Raw genomic sequence first — 14,035 nt, forward strand, 5'->3', positions numbered from 1 at the left:
AATTTTCTGCCATGATAGTTACTAATGCACTCTTAAATAATAATAGCATCATTCTTTTTGTAACTGTTTATATATTCATGATACTTGATTTGATAATCTAGATTTGCCTAGCCAGTAGAGTTGTCAGTTTTTGATTCAGCAAGTAAATATAAAATCAAATTTTGCACATTCCCCAAATTTGAATTTTTCTTAGTGTAACTAAAAAGTGATATTCTGAATTAATACAGTGACAGCACCGTTTTATACAGTTGACACATATAAACAACAATATTAGAGGCTCTTTTGAATAACCGTCTAAGATTTCAGTCAGTATTTTATGAAAGCAGGTACAAGGCTACCATCGAGGTCTTAAAAGGAAGGTCCGTTTGCTGCAAAGGCAGGCCTTTGGGGGCAGATTCATTGAACACAAGCAGTGGAACATATTCATTTGTTTGATATAGAGTAATCCACTGCCTTTTTTAATTTAGCAGTTTGGGTGATGTTATGTACAACCTTTTTTAGAGTGTTAGATATGCTTTACTCCTCATAATCCTCCTTATTGCTTACAGTTGTCCTGATAATAAAATTAAACCTTTGGGACCAATGCTTCTAAATGGGCTGACTAAACTGATCAATGAATACAAAGAGGTAAGACTTCTGAAATTTATTTGATCCAAAATAACATATGTACTTTGCCATCTGTACTTTGCTCTCTCCTGTTCTTTATTTCAATGCTGTAACTGCTGTAGTTACCAAAGTGCCACCAGTCCTTCAGAGTGGCCATCCTTCAAGCATTAAATGGTCCTTTGTCAGGAAACTTTGGACATTGGCCTGCATTGCAGTCAAGTCCATTTTTGTCCTCACTGAAAGGGGACAGTACAGTAAATTAGGGCAGAGCATTGATGCAATTTTTAAAAATTTTACAACGGAGAACCAGCTCCACCTAGACCCAGGATCGAAACTGACGTTTAGAATTCCTTTTTATCTTTCTTTTTCGTCTGCACTTCCATACTCATTTCTTGCTAGCAGGTGACTCGATTGCTGTCTTCAGCTATTTGAGCCAAATGGTTGCTGGTGTATGCTGTCAGCTTCGGTGGTGCAAGTTAGCAAGTTATTTAGCTTTATATTGGCTGGTTCTATCCCTGCCCAGCCAGTGTCCGTTCAGGAACAGACAGGCAGTTCCTCAAGACAAAGGATGACTTACTGCTACTCATAGTTATGGGTCCTGAAGATGACACTAACTAATTAACCACTAATCCAGCCAATTTGACTGACCCCTACATAGGACCACTTGAGCCCAATTGTACTGCAAACATAGTACAATACTGTTATTGCATCTCGAAATTTTCTTCTTGTGTCTGAGGTAGTCTGCCTTAGCAGTTGAGGAATTCAAGAGATATGCTCCTCAAGAATATGATGTTGCTTATAGTGCATTTTAACTAATAAAAGTTTTAAAATTTTATTCAAATATTTGTGCCATTTAACTTGTAAAATTATGTAACAATGTAGTCACTGTTGCTTAATTCTCAACTCTATAATATATTGTAATTTGAAAATTTGTTCTTTTATCCTGCTGAAGGATCCAAAAGCCCTATCTGTGGCATATTCAGCAGTCGGTAAATTATCCAGGTGAATATTTCTATCTTTTTTTGAGATTCTGTTAATTTCATAAAATGTTAATGCATGTTTGTGATGCTGTGCATTTTGCATGTCCTGAGACATATTGTGATATGTATACGTATGAACTTCACCTGACAAAGGAGCAGCACTCCAAAGCTTGTTATTTCAACTAAACCTGTTGGGCTGTAATCTGGTATTGTGTGACTTTTGACTTTGTCCACCCCAGTCCAACATTGGCACCTCCACATCATGACCTTCAGTGAGACATAATGGTCTGAATGATGGCCTCCTGTTTGGTATAATTTTGTGAAAAGTGCAACTGAGCATTTTCATTTTAGATTTAAAATTAAACTTTGCCTAGTTCAATAAAATTCAAACAAAAATAGAAATTGCTGGAAAAGTTCAGCTGGTCTGGCAGCATCTGTGAAGAGAAATCAGAATTAATGTTTTGGGTTGTTTAACCAACATTTTCCTAGCTACCGTCAGTTCTGAAGAAGAGTCATTGCACATGAAACATTAACTCTGATTTCTTTTCATATATGCTGCCAGACCTGCTGAGATTTTCCAGCAACTTCTGTTTTTGTTTCTGATTTACAGCATCCACAACACTTTGTTTTTTTTTCAATAAATTTGAAAATGAATTGTGATGCATCATATTGAAAATAAGTATGACACTTTATTAGATTACTTCAGATTAGATTAGATTACATTACATTACATTACAGTGTGGAAACAGGCCCTTCGGCCCAACAAGTCCACACCGACCCGCCGAAGCGAAACCCACCCATACCCCTACATTTACCCCTTACCTAACACTACGGGCAATTTAGTATGGCCAATTCACCTGACCCTGCACATCTTTGGACTGTGGGAGGAAACCGGAGCACCCAGAGGAAACCCACGCAGACACGGGGAGAACGTGCAAACTCCACACAGTTAGTCGCCTGAGGCGGGAATTGAACCCAGGTCTCAGGTGCTGTGAGGCAGCAGTGCTAACCACTGTGCCACCGTGCCGCCCACAACATTAGATTCCCTACAATGTGGAAACAGGCCCTTTGGCCCAACAAGTCCACACTGACCCACCAAAGAGCAACCCACCCAGACCCATTCCCCTACATTTATCCCTTCACTTAACACTACGGGCAATTTAGCACAGCCAGTTCACCTGACCTGCACATCTTTGGACTGTGGGAGGAAACCGGAGCACCCGGAGGAAACCCACGCAGACACGGGGAGAATGTGCAAACTCCACACAGTTAGTCGCCTGAGGCGGGAATTGAACCCAGGTCTCAGGCGCTGTGAGGCAGCAGTGCTAACCACTGTGCCACCGTGCCGCCCACAACATTAGATTCCCTACAGTGTGGAAACAGGCCCTTTGGCCCAACAAGTCCACACTGACCCACCAAAGAGCAACCCACCCAGACCCATTCCCCTACATTTACCCCTTCACTTAACACTACGGGCAATTTAGCACAGCCAGTTCACCTGACCTGCACATCTTTGGACTGTGGGAGGAAACCGGAGCACCCGGAGGAAACCCACGCAGACACTGGGAGAATGTGCAATCTCCACACAGACAGTTGCCCGAGGCGGGAATTGACACCTCAGGCATAATAGGATTATAAACTGGAGATGTGAGCCTCAGTAAAATTCTTAACTTCTTAAAAAAAGGTCACTTATCTTTCACTTGCCTGCGTGTGTTATTCATGAATAGATTCTTCAATCTTGCAAGTGTGCTTTGTATTTCCCACATATGAACCAGTTTGAAGATCAATTATTTCTTTTTTTAATAAGTTCATGTTTTGTGCACAGACATCAAAAGGCAATAATAAGCCATTACTTGCTGATTCAGATTTGCTGGAACAGATTACTGAAAATGTAATATGCCTGACACGGCACTGAACAGTTTCTCTAACTCTCGATTGTAAATATTAGAGGCACTTATCACTTTAATTGGTTCTAGCCAGTCATGATCTTGGTGATTGACAGATCAGGATCCCTCCAGTTTCTCATGTCCTTATCTGCACTGTGTTATACCTCATGTACGGAGCATGGGGAAGACATGTGACACAAGGAAACATAAGGAGGAAAGAGTTGTTAGAAATAATTTAAATGAACAAAGTTGCTGTGGTTATCTCTTTTACTGTTTGAAGATTTCCTGCATTCGTGAATAGTTTTGAAATATTCATTTATTGACCATGAAAATTTCCCATTACTTAAAACATGGCAGATTATAAATATTTGTTATTATATTTTGAGTGAAATGTGTTTTTGTACCCTGCATATCTAGCCGTCTACCACAACTTTTCACAAAAGATTTAGCACTTGTACAGCAGTTCTTTGAAGCAATGTGCAAGGTATGTGGAAATTCTCTGAAATTGTCCTTTTACATTAGAATGCTTGGTTGTATTTCAAATAGGGGATTCTTAATCTCTTTTATATTGATAGGAAGCTCCTGATATCAGGCTTTCCATTCAGGAAGCTTTGGCAATGATGGTAGGAGCCTATTGTTCTTTACAAGGAGCTTCTCTTACACTCATGGAAGCTCTGGTTGCTGCATATCTGGAGAAGGTATGTCCAAACTTTCAAGCAAATATTATTGGACTGATATAAACATTGCCTTTCCTAATGTAACCATTTTAAACAACATATTGCATTAATGTAACCCCTTTAATGCAATAAAATGTTCCAAGGCATTTTACGAATGTTATTAAATAAATTTTGAGACCGAGTCAGTTGAGGAGTCCATGACAGAAGCCCAGGTTGCGTTAATGTGAAAAGTGATATATTTTTCACTGAGAGGTATGTGGAGAGAACTAAATGAGTAATTGTTGGTTGCAAATCTATTGCAGATGACCATTAATTGCCTGTTTATTTTCTGTCAAATTATTTGGTCCTTTATTCACAATTTTGATCTTGGTTTTTAAAGCGCTAATTCGACTGGAAAAGCATTTATGACTCTTGTCTGCCTACAGAAAAACATATTAAACTTACAATTAGCATTTGTAGCCATGGCTTATAGTGTAAGAGCAAACCTTAACATTTAATTGTTTTCCTGTTGCTGTAAGGTTCTGTAAAAATGATGTAGTGTTGTGGCAAATGAAGTTTTAATTTCTATACTGAAAGCAGTATATGATAAATTTCCGAAACCAAATTGTACGTCAGTGTCAAATGGCTGTTGCTTTGTGAGACTCTTCTTAAGATGCAGTAGAGAGAAAAATGAAGTCATGTTACCTATGCAAATAAGATCTCTCTGATTATTATTCTCTTGTTATTTTTCTAGCCTGAAGTGCAGGTCCGACAAGTTGCTGTGAAATTTGCCAGCAAAGTGTTTGCTTCAGACCACGTACCATCCAGATATATGCTTTTACTTGCTGCAGGAGACCCGTAAGTTTTCACTCATGGCAGGGAAATGTACTACAATAGAATACTACGTACTCCCGTTTTTATGCAGCACCTTTTATTAGGGTGAAATATTCCGTAAAGGTACTTCACAATAGCTTTATTCAGTTTCGCACCTAGCCACAAAGGGGAAAAATGAGAACAGAGAGCTTGATCATGGAGTTAAATTGTAAAGATCATCTTAAAAGAGAGGTCTGGAGGTCTATATCGTCGAACACACAACCACCAACAATGGAGCTGAAAGAATCAGATGCCCTCGACACCTGAATTACAGGTTATGGGGTTGTTGGAAGTTAGCGAGGAAGAAATGAGATCAGAGAGGAATTTGAAAACAAGGATGCAAAAGTTAAAATCAGATGTTACTGGACCAAGGGCTACCATGTAGGGCTGTGAACACAAAGGAAGACTTAGTCAATAAGAATATGGACAATAGAGTTTGGAATATGTGGGGAGTAAATTCACTGAAGAAATAAATGAATTAACCTGGTTTATCAGAGCACGTATTATTTTTAAAAACTGCCATCATGTTTGGAAGTAAAATGCATTATGTGTATGTGTGTAGTAAAAGCAAGTGAATTTGATATAGTCAGTTTGCATGTTTGTAGAATTAGCATTGACGTTAAACAAGACTGAAAACAGCAAAGGACATTTTTAACCAGGGTCAAATGTATAGTCATCTAACTCTGTTTAAAATTAGGAGAGAAGAGGTGTATGGGGAAGCGCGACATGTTTTGAGGGCTCTACCAAATCAAACAACAGAGAAGGAAAGCACTCCTAAGGTCATGCCATCATTTCCTGAAATGGTCCATTACATTCAAGATAAGGTAATATTTTTCTTTTCAGAAGTTTTATAGTGGACCGCCATTGGTAACTCCTACTTTCCACCTTCATTAATGTAAATAATTAGTGTTAAGAGTGTGTGGCATGCTTACATTCCAACAACTTGTGCAGTCTATTCACTGGTGTGACATAGCTTTCTTCAAATTAAGTTACAAAGCTAAATCAGATAGTCTACAGTTTATGCTTGTGTTGGTGGAAGCTACAGGTTATAGTCCAACAGGTTTAATTGGAAGCACACTAGCTTTCGGAGCGCTGCTCCTTCATCAGGTGGTTGGAAAGTGAAAGGAGTAAATGTTTAAATTCGTAGACAGGGTGCCAATTAAGAAAGTCTGTCTTAGATAATATCAAGCTTCTTGAAGAAGGCATACTCGCCAGGCAAGTGAAAAATATTCTAGAACTTGTGCTTTGTAGATGGTAGACAAACCTTGGGGAGTCAGGAGATGATTTACTCTGCCTCAAAATACCCAACCTCTGACCTGTTCTTACAGCCATTGTCTGATCTGCAGGATCAGATTCACTGGTTCATTTGGATCTTTAAGTGCTTTTTCTTAATAACTTATGGTCTCTTATACTTATATATAACAATTTTTCACAAGCTTTGACTATTTGCAATATATACCAATTATTTAACTGATTGTTGGAGCAAAACATTTTATAAGCTGACTAGAAAACCATTTCACTGTAATCTCTACACTGAATATCTAAAGGCAACTTTAATGTGATTTACTTGTCGGGAACAGTGCTTAGTTTATATATTCATGGTCAAGGTCTGGCGGATCTAGAAACTCCAAACTGGACATGCATGCAGTGCTGTAGTTCTAAGCAGCAGAATCATATTCAAGCACAATCTGTTATCGTCATGGCCTGGTTTAACTGCCACTCTTACCAATACCATTAAGCCAGGTAATCAATCATGGTACAGTGAAGACTGTAGGAGAGAATGCCAGGAATACCACCAGTCATCGTGAAAAATGCTCAAAGTTATTAACCTAGTGAAGCAACAGCATAAGACTTGCATGCCACACAGTAAAAGAATCATATCATAGACATGTATATAATTATACACCCTTGATATTGATTGCATTACCATCACCAAATTCCCCATTATCAACATCCTGCAGATCAGACAATGGCTGTAAGAACAGGTCAGAGGTTGGGTATTTTGAGGCAGAGTAAATCATCTCCTGACTCCCCAAGGTTTGTCTACCATCTACAAAGCACAAGTTCTAGAATATTTTTCACTTGCCTGGCGAGTATGCCTTCTTCAAGAAGCTTGATATTATCTAAGACAGACTTTCTTAATTGGCACCCTGTCTACGAATTTACACATTTAATCCTTTCACTTTCCAACCACCTGATGAAGGAGCAGCGCTCCGAAAGCTAGTGTGCTTCCAATTAAACCTGTTGGACTATAACCTGGTGTTGTGTGATTTTTAACTCCTTTCACATCACTGGCAACAGTGTGTACCATCTGCAAAATGCATTGCAGCAAATCACCAAGGATCTTTCAGCAAACTTCCAAACCTGGGACCTCTTGAAGGGACAATGACAGCAGCTATATAGGAATGTCACCTTCAAGCTCCCCTGCAAACCACACAACGTTCTGGCTTGGAGCTGTCTCACCATTCCTTCACTGTCGTTGAGCCAGTATCCTGGAAATCCCTTCCTAACAGCACTGCGAGTGTACCCACATCACATGGATTGCAGCCATTTACGATGGCAGTTTACCACAACAAACTTCTCAAATAGGCAAAAAATGCTGGCCATCAATGCCTGCATCCTATGAACAAATAAGAGAGGGTAAAGGAAACAAGCAAAGAGAAATGGATTTTTCTTTTTGCTGCTTCAAGCTAGCAGTCATTCAATAACAATTTGGATGTTCTTCTATCTCAATTCGTCTTACTGCACTTTTCACATGTTCCTTTTATTAATTTCCTTCTTACACAAAATAAAAGCATAAAGAATCTGAAATATGCACTATCCCCTTAAAAACAACCCAACTGCTTCCTTCCGTCCTCTGATGGACAGTAAAAATAGGTTTTCTGAGCTTGTTTTTTTTTCTCATCAGGCCTCTCAGAGGATAAAAACATCAGCAAAATATACTGCAGGAACATACATTTTGCCATTTAATCCTGCTACATACAATGAGGTAAGAACTGATAGGTTCAAGAAGGTCAGATAGAATATCTGCAATATTATTTCTAGTATAAGCAGAAATGATGAAAATAATAAAGTAGATGGCAATACAAATTGAATAATGAGAGAGAAAAGTTTCAGTTAAAGTAATAAATTCCATGGGTATAATAGAAAGAAAACTTGAATCTTAACTGTTCTTTGAGTTTCCAAATAAATAATTCTATTGCATTCAAGTAAAGTTTTCAAATAGTTGTTGCATATTACACAGCTTGAAAATTGCTGGGATGCATTCTCCATTTCACTGCCTGTACCAATTGGAGTCCACTTGTCAACCAATCAGCACTCCTCTCCTGCAGGTCATTCCAGGTCCGCCAAATTGCTATGCAAGTAGATTATGCAGGGAGGCAGCCTTTGTCATTCTGCTTTTTTGAGATAATCAACTAGTAAATCTGCGAGCAGCTTTGAGAGAGGCAGTTGAAGACTGTGAAGAGGTCTAAAGCAGCTTGGACTAGGAATAGACAGTTATCAGAAATCAAGAGTATTTCTGATTTGGTGTCACTGAGCAAGCAGAGTGAGGCCCATGCTTGAACTGCGTGCTTAAGGACAAAGGAAGAGCAACTGAGTGAAAGGACCCGAATATCTCATACCTAAGAGAATAATGGGAACACTGAGGGGACTGTGTGAATTCTTGAGCACTGTGGCACCCTTTTGTTGGTCCCAAGAAAAATAATGGAACCCTCAAGATTTTGTAAGTGTAGAACAGTCTTAAAATTTGAACATAAGGTTCTGTTCACATTTTTGGGTTTGAAGAATAAGTGTACCAAATATATTGTTGTTAGTATTTGTTTTGTTTAATTTTCTTGTGTTCTGAAGTCTTTTGTTTAAAACTTGAAATTTTGTGGAGTAATTGTTTCAGTTAATAGTTGGGAATAGGCTAAATAGAGAAAGTCTTTTCCCTGGGGTGGGGAGGCAGAACTAGAGGGCATAGATTTAAGGTGAGGGGGAAAAAGATATAATTTCACGCGTTGTGCGTGTATGGAATGAGCTGGCAGAGGAAGTAAGTGGAGGCTGGTACAATTGCAGCATTTAAAAGTCATCTGGATGGATATATGAATAGCAAGGGTTTAGGGGGATGTGGGCCAAGTGCCAGCAGGTGGGACTAGATTAGGTTAGGATATCTGGTCGGCTTGGATGAATTGAATCAAAGAGTCTGTTTTGTGCTGTACATCTCTGACTACTGGCCTCCTTCAAGATTATAACTGCTAATTTAAGTGTTTGAAAAGCAGAGATTTTCATGTTCCATTCTTTCGACCTGCAATTTTTCAACTGTAAGGAAAAATGTACTCATGCAATGCATGAAGAACATTCCTAAACAAAATGTTCAAAGTGATGACCAGACATTTGGTTAGCTGAAATACAAACTCCTATTATATTTATATTTAAAACTCTCCTAATTTACCACAATTACTACAAAATTAGATATACTTAAAACAATCACTTTTACCTCTGTTAGAAGATTTTGGGTTCACTGTAGAGTTGTGCGAGGTTAAATAAAAACTTTTTTTTAAATAAGGTAACTAATAGTGTTGATTTAAGTACTGGAAGCGTGGACATTGTTCTGGCAAAAGGTAGTTGATGTGAAATGTCCAGCAGTTTCTGTTCTTTACTGTAAACTGCAATATTTTGCTTCTGCAAAAGAACAATTTGACAGTAGTCGACCCTAGTCTTATTTCAACCAATAATATTTTTTCAATCAACAGTTATTAAGTTGAGATTGGAAGCTATCTTATTGCCTTCTCCGTCCGTCCGTCCCCCCCCCGCCCACTATTCTCCCTTACAGAACAGGAATGCTGAAAGTACTTGTCCTGACCTTTGACCTTTCCAAACTGATCAGATAGTTCAATCCTGCCAAGATCCCAACCAGATCATATTGTGCAGTGCATTTTCCTCATTAAATCCTTTGGACGAGGTCTTTATTATTCTAAAATGCCCTGTTTGAAATTTGGGAACAAGAGAAAAGGAAATGGATCTTCTCAATGGAGATATAAGCAGAGTGAATTTATTTGTAACTGGATCCAATTAAGTACAAAATCAAGACACAGGTCATCCTTCTGTCCTTTCATAGTTTAATTTTATTTTGCGCAATCACAAGCCTACCTTAACTATGACAAAATCAAAATAATATTTATTGCAATATTCATGCTTGTATTATCTACAACAAAAGTTGACTTTTTAAGTAACTATATTCTATGTCCTAAAGAAGTCTAAAATAGTGCATGAAAGAGCAATGTACTTAATACTTTAGTAAACATCAAACTGATAATTTATTTTGCTGAGTACTAGGTTAAGCAAGCTGTTTGCCCCTTGCAACAATGGAGAGTTGTATAGCAGATTAAACCCAGAACTATGGATTTGAAGACAATTTGAGCAACTCCCTCCCTCTGGCAAAGTTTAAAAAGCAAATAGTTTTTGCTTTAAAATGTTAATATTATGAATTTGGTTGTGTGTAGATTATTCTGTATCTGCGAATGTGCCTGGCACATAGCGCAGGGGTGGTACCCATATCTCAGAGCTTTGTCGACATGCAAGACCAAGCCCCAGCCATTGGTCGTTATGTCAGAAGTTTGGTTCCTGACTCTATAATTTCGCCATCGTCATCGAAGAATGGAGAAATTAATCATGTGCAGATGTACATTGATCTTCTCAAGCAGCTACTGTCAGCCATAGTAGGTAAGACCAATCAAAGTAGAGGGGAGAACATAATTATCTTTAATTATGACTGAAAGTAATGCCAGCTTTTGGAGCATACACCAGCTTGTGACAAGTGACTGGCTTGGAACTGGCAAAGTTTGTCTTGATTTTGTTTTTGTGCAATGCCTGTTCGCTTTGAAGCGTTAGTTGTTATTTTGCATAATTGTGCATTACCATTATTTTCAACCGGAGTGAGTGGCCTGTGTGATTCCTTCTGGTTGCGTTGCATGTCTTGAGGAAACATCGGACATTTGCACCTGTGCATCATTTATTTGTTTCTTCCTTGTTTATATTGTGTCTTATTATACAAATTAAAAAAACATGTTTTGATCTACATTAGTTTGCTGAAATGATTGCGCGACTGTAATAAGGTTCAATTGATTTTTCTTGTTTAGGGTAGCAGACAACGTTTTTGTAAAAGAGAAAAGGTAGATCACATAAATTAATGGTGTATGAGTTGGCCACCATTTTGGCATAGTCATAAGCACAGTCAACATCCATGAAACCAGCCAGGAGCTTTGGTAGATTACAACTTGCAGTACAAAAAAAGGCTTTATGCATAAGAATAAAGGGCTTTGGGCCCAGGGTGGAGTTATTTCCAAGAGGCATTTGATAAGATACTGCACACAAGCCAACTTAATAAGATAACAGCCCATAATAGAACATTATAGCGCAGTACAAGCCCTTCGGCCCTCGATGAGCTAGTAAATTAGCATGGCAAGTGGATTGGTTTAATAATAGAATGCAGAGTTGGGATAAAGGGGGAATTTTCAGAATGACAGCCTGCAAAGAGTGGAGTGTCACAAAGACCATTGTTGGGCTCACAGTTAATTACAGTGTACATTAATGACTTTGATAAGAGAAATTGAGTTTGCAGATGATTCAAAAATAGATTGAAAGGCAAGTGGTGAGGATGATGTAAAGAATCTATGGGGTATGTCGACAAGTTAAATAAGTGGGCAAATACTTGGCAGATGGAATATAATGTGAGAAAGTGTGAAGTTATGCGATTTAGCAGGAATAATAGAGGGCAATGAATATTCTTAAACAGAGAAAGACTGCAGAAATCTGCAGCACAAAGATGTGTATCTGACCTGTGCTGTACTTGACATTGAAAAATATACTGCATAAAAGGCCGAGATTTTCAGATGTTTTTCACTGACAGTATGTCAGTCATTTTAAAAAGGGTTATTGATTTGGAATTTGGAAAACCTCGTCTAATATGTTCATTTCAAAAAGGGGTGAATGGTGCATGAATCGCAAGAAGCATCAAAGTTCAGCAGATAATAGACAAGGCAAATAGAATGTTGGCTTTTGATTCACAGGAAATGGACTATAAAAATAATAAAGTCTTGCTAAAACTTTACAAAGCACTAGCCAGACTACACCCAGAATACTGTGAACAATATTGCTCCCCTATCTAAACAAGGATATACTGGCATTGGAGGCAGTCTGGAGAAGGTTCACTAGGTTGGAGGGATTTGTGTTTTATGAGGAGAGGTTGAGTAGGTTTAGCTTGAGCTTATTAAGCTTAGAGTAATGAAAGGCGATCTTTTTGAAACCCTATTAAGATTTTTTTTAGGATTTGACAAGATGAATGTGGGGAGGCCGTCTAGGTTCAGAAAAACAGATCTCAAAGTGAGAGTTGCCTTATTTAAGACAGATGAGGAGAAATATTTCGCTGAGAATAGTGAATCTGTGGAATTCTTTACCATAGAGGGCTGTTGAGGCTAGGCTGTTAAACTATTCAAGGCTGAGGTAAACAGATGTTTAATTAGTAAGAGACTTGTGGTTTTTGAGGGCAAGGCAGGAAAGTGGAGTTAAGGATTACCTGATCAACCATGATCTCATTGAATGGCAGATTAGATTTGATGGGCCTAATGGCCTACTTCTCCAGTGTCTGAAAGCCTTATGGTACAGGTCATGTCATATTGGGGACTATAAACATCAGCAGTGATCATTTGGACTGAATGATCTCTTACTGTGTTTAAAATTCTCTATGGCATTATGGATTATTACAGCAAAGTTCTTTCAGTATTTTGGTAACTTAACTTCACATCTTATTCCCAGGCCTTGTTCAGATGGGTGCAAGTCATGACTCAATAAGAAAAATTAAAAATGTATTCTAAAAGTTCAATTAATAAAGTGTAACAGGAATAGATCATTTGATTAAAAAAAGCTAAAGACCATTTCAAGTAACCTGATGCTGAACTTTTGCACACAACTGATTATTGGTGCATCAATTTCAGATCCCAGCTGTGTAACATGAATACAATACAGGGGAATCTCGATTATCAGAACGACACGGGCAGGGAGTATTTTGTCACATAATGGAATGTTTGGATAATCGAATGCCGGATAACACAGTTTAGCCCAAGCATCGGGACCTTGCGATTTTGCTGGATAATCTGAAATTCGGATAATCAAATGCCGGATTAGCGAGGGTTCCCCTGTAAATGATTCAGGAGAGAATTTGGGGAAGAAGATGTTATATGTTAGCTGACTTCCTGATTTCTGTGTGGGCGCATACCAGTGACTATGGAATTAAGTATCATGCGACATCAGACCAAATATTCAAATTAATTTTCTGCTTTGATTCTTTTTCTCTTTCTGTCCTCTTGCCTGGAAATGCTAGGATTGCCTGTGATTTACTGTCTGTTGGAAGTAGTCTCGATCTATCCACAGAAATTGGCTGCACAGTTCACAGACAAAATAGATTGGATTAAGGTATGCTCATAATCTGCTGAAATAACATTTTCTTTTTTGAATGAAACTAAAATAGAGGCCCTGAATATTAATTTTTGACCATTATAACTGTTAAGTTTAAATTTCTTTTTTACATATTATGAATAAACGTGCATTGAGCCATCTTGGCTCAGTTGGCAGCACTCCTTTTGCTGGTTTAAGGCAATTTTTGTATAGCATCAAGTTCAACTGCATTTTTCTAAAATTGCTTCCTGACTAGCTCAGGCATTGATTTCATTTTAAATTGTCTTCAAAGTTTGCATTCTAGAGAAAAACAAATAAAACCTTTTCCTAAAATTAAGAAACATGATTGATAAATATTTCTCCTACCTTAACTAACATTCCCTCCTCCACTTTTTAAAAGGGCCTCATGAACACAAATAAAGATGAGATCCGTGAGCTGGCAGCGGAACTTTATGCAGTGGTGCTATCCATTATGTCTGGGAATGACCTGCAAATGGCAGTTCAGAATCTCATCAAGAGCACTAAAGATGGTGTAAGTACTTTTGTTGAGCGTTGCAAATTTATCTTGTACTGCTGTCTGCTCACTTTCATCCTTTTG

General features: G+C 38.2%; 1 protein-coding gene across 1 annotated transcript in view; it reads left to right on the forward strand.

Annotated features, from left to right (window-relative positions):
• The window catches only part of ecpas (Ecm29 proteasome adaptor and scaffold), a 114,535-nt gene that overhangs the window by 48,400 nt on the left and 52,100 nt on the right, over positions 1 to 14,035 (forward strand). Inside the window, exons 11-20 of the mRNA XM_043716135.2 lie at positions 549 to 627; positions 1,559 to 1,608; positions 3,890 to 3,956; positions 4,048 to 4,170; positions 4,883 to 4,986; positions 5,699 to 5,825; positions 7,910 to 7,990; positions 10,488 to 10,707; positions 13,364 to 13,455; positions 13,838 to 13,969. Coding sequence (XP_043572070.1) covers positions 549 to 627; positions 1,559 to 1,608; positions 3,890 to 3,956; positions 4,048 to 4,170; positions 4,883 to 4,986; positions 5,699 to 5,825; positions 7,910 to 7,990; positions 10,488 to 10,707; positions 13,364 to 13,455; positions 13,838 to 13,969 — 1,075 coding nt within the window. The remainder of the gene's footprint in view (positions 1 to 548; positions 628 to 1,558; positions 1,609 to 3,889; positions 3,957 to 4,047; positions 4,171 to 4,882; positions 4,987 to 5,698; positions 5,826 to 7,909; positions 7,991 to 10,487; positions 10,708 to 13,363; positions 13,456 to 13,837; positions 13,970 to 14,035) is intronic.

Source organism: Chiloscyllium plagiosum, unplaced genomic scaffold (genome assembly GCF_037043375.1).
Source record: "Chiloscyllium plagiosum isolate Xiang-an unplaced genomic scaffold, Cpla_swu_hap1 HiC_scaffold_2, whole genome shotgun sequence".
In the NCBI taxonomy this organism is placed as follows: domain Eukaryota; kingdom Metazoa; phylum Chordata; class Chondrichthyes; order Orectolobiformes; family Hemiscylliidae; genus Chiloscyllium; species Chiloscyllium plagiosum.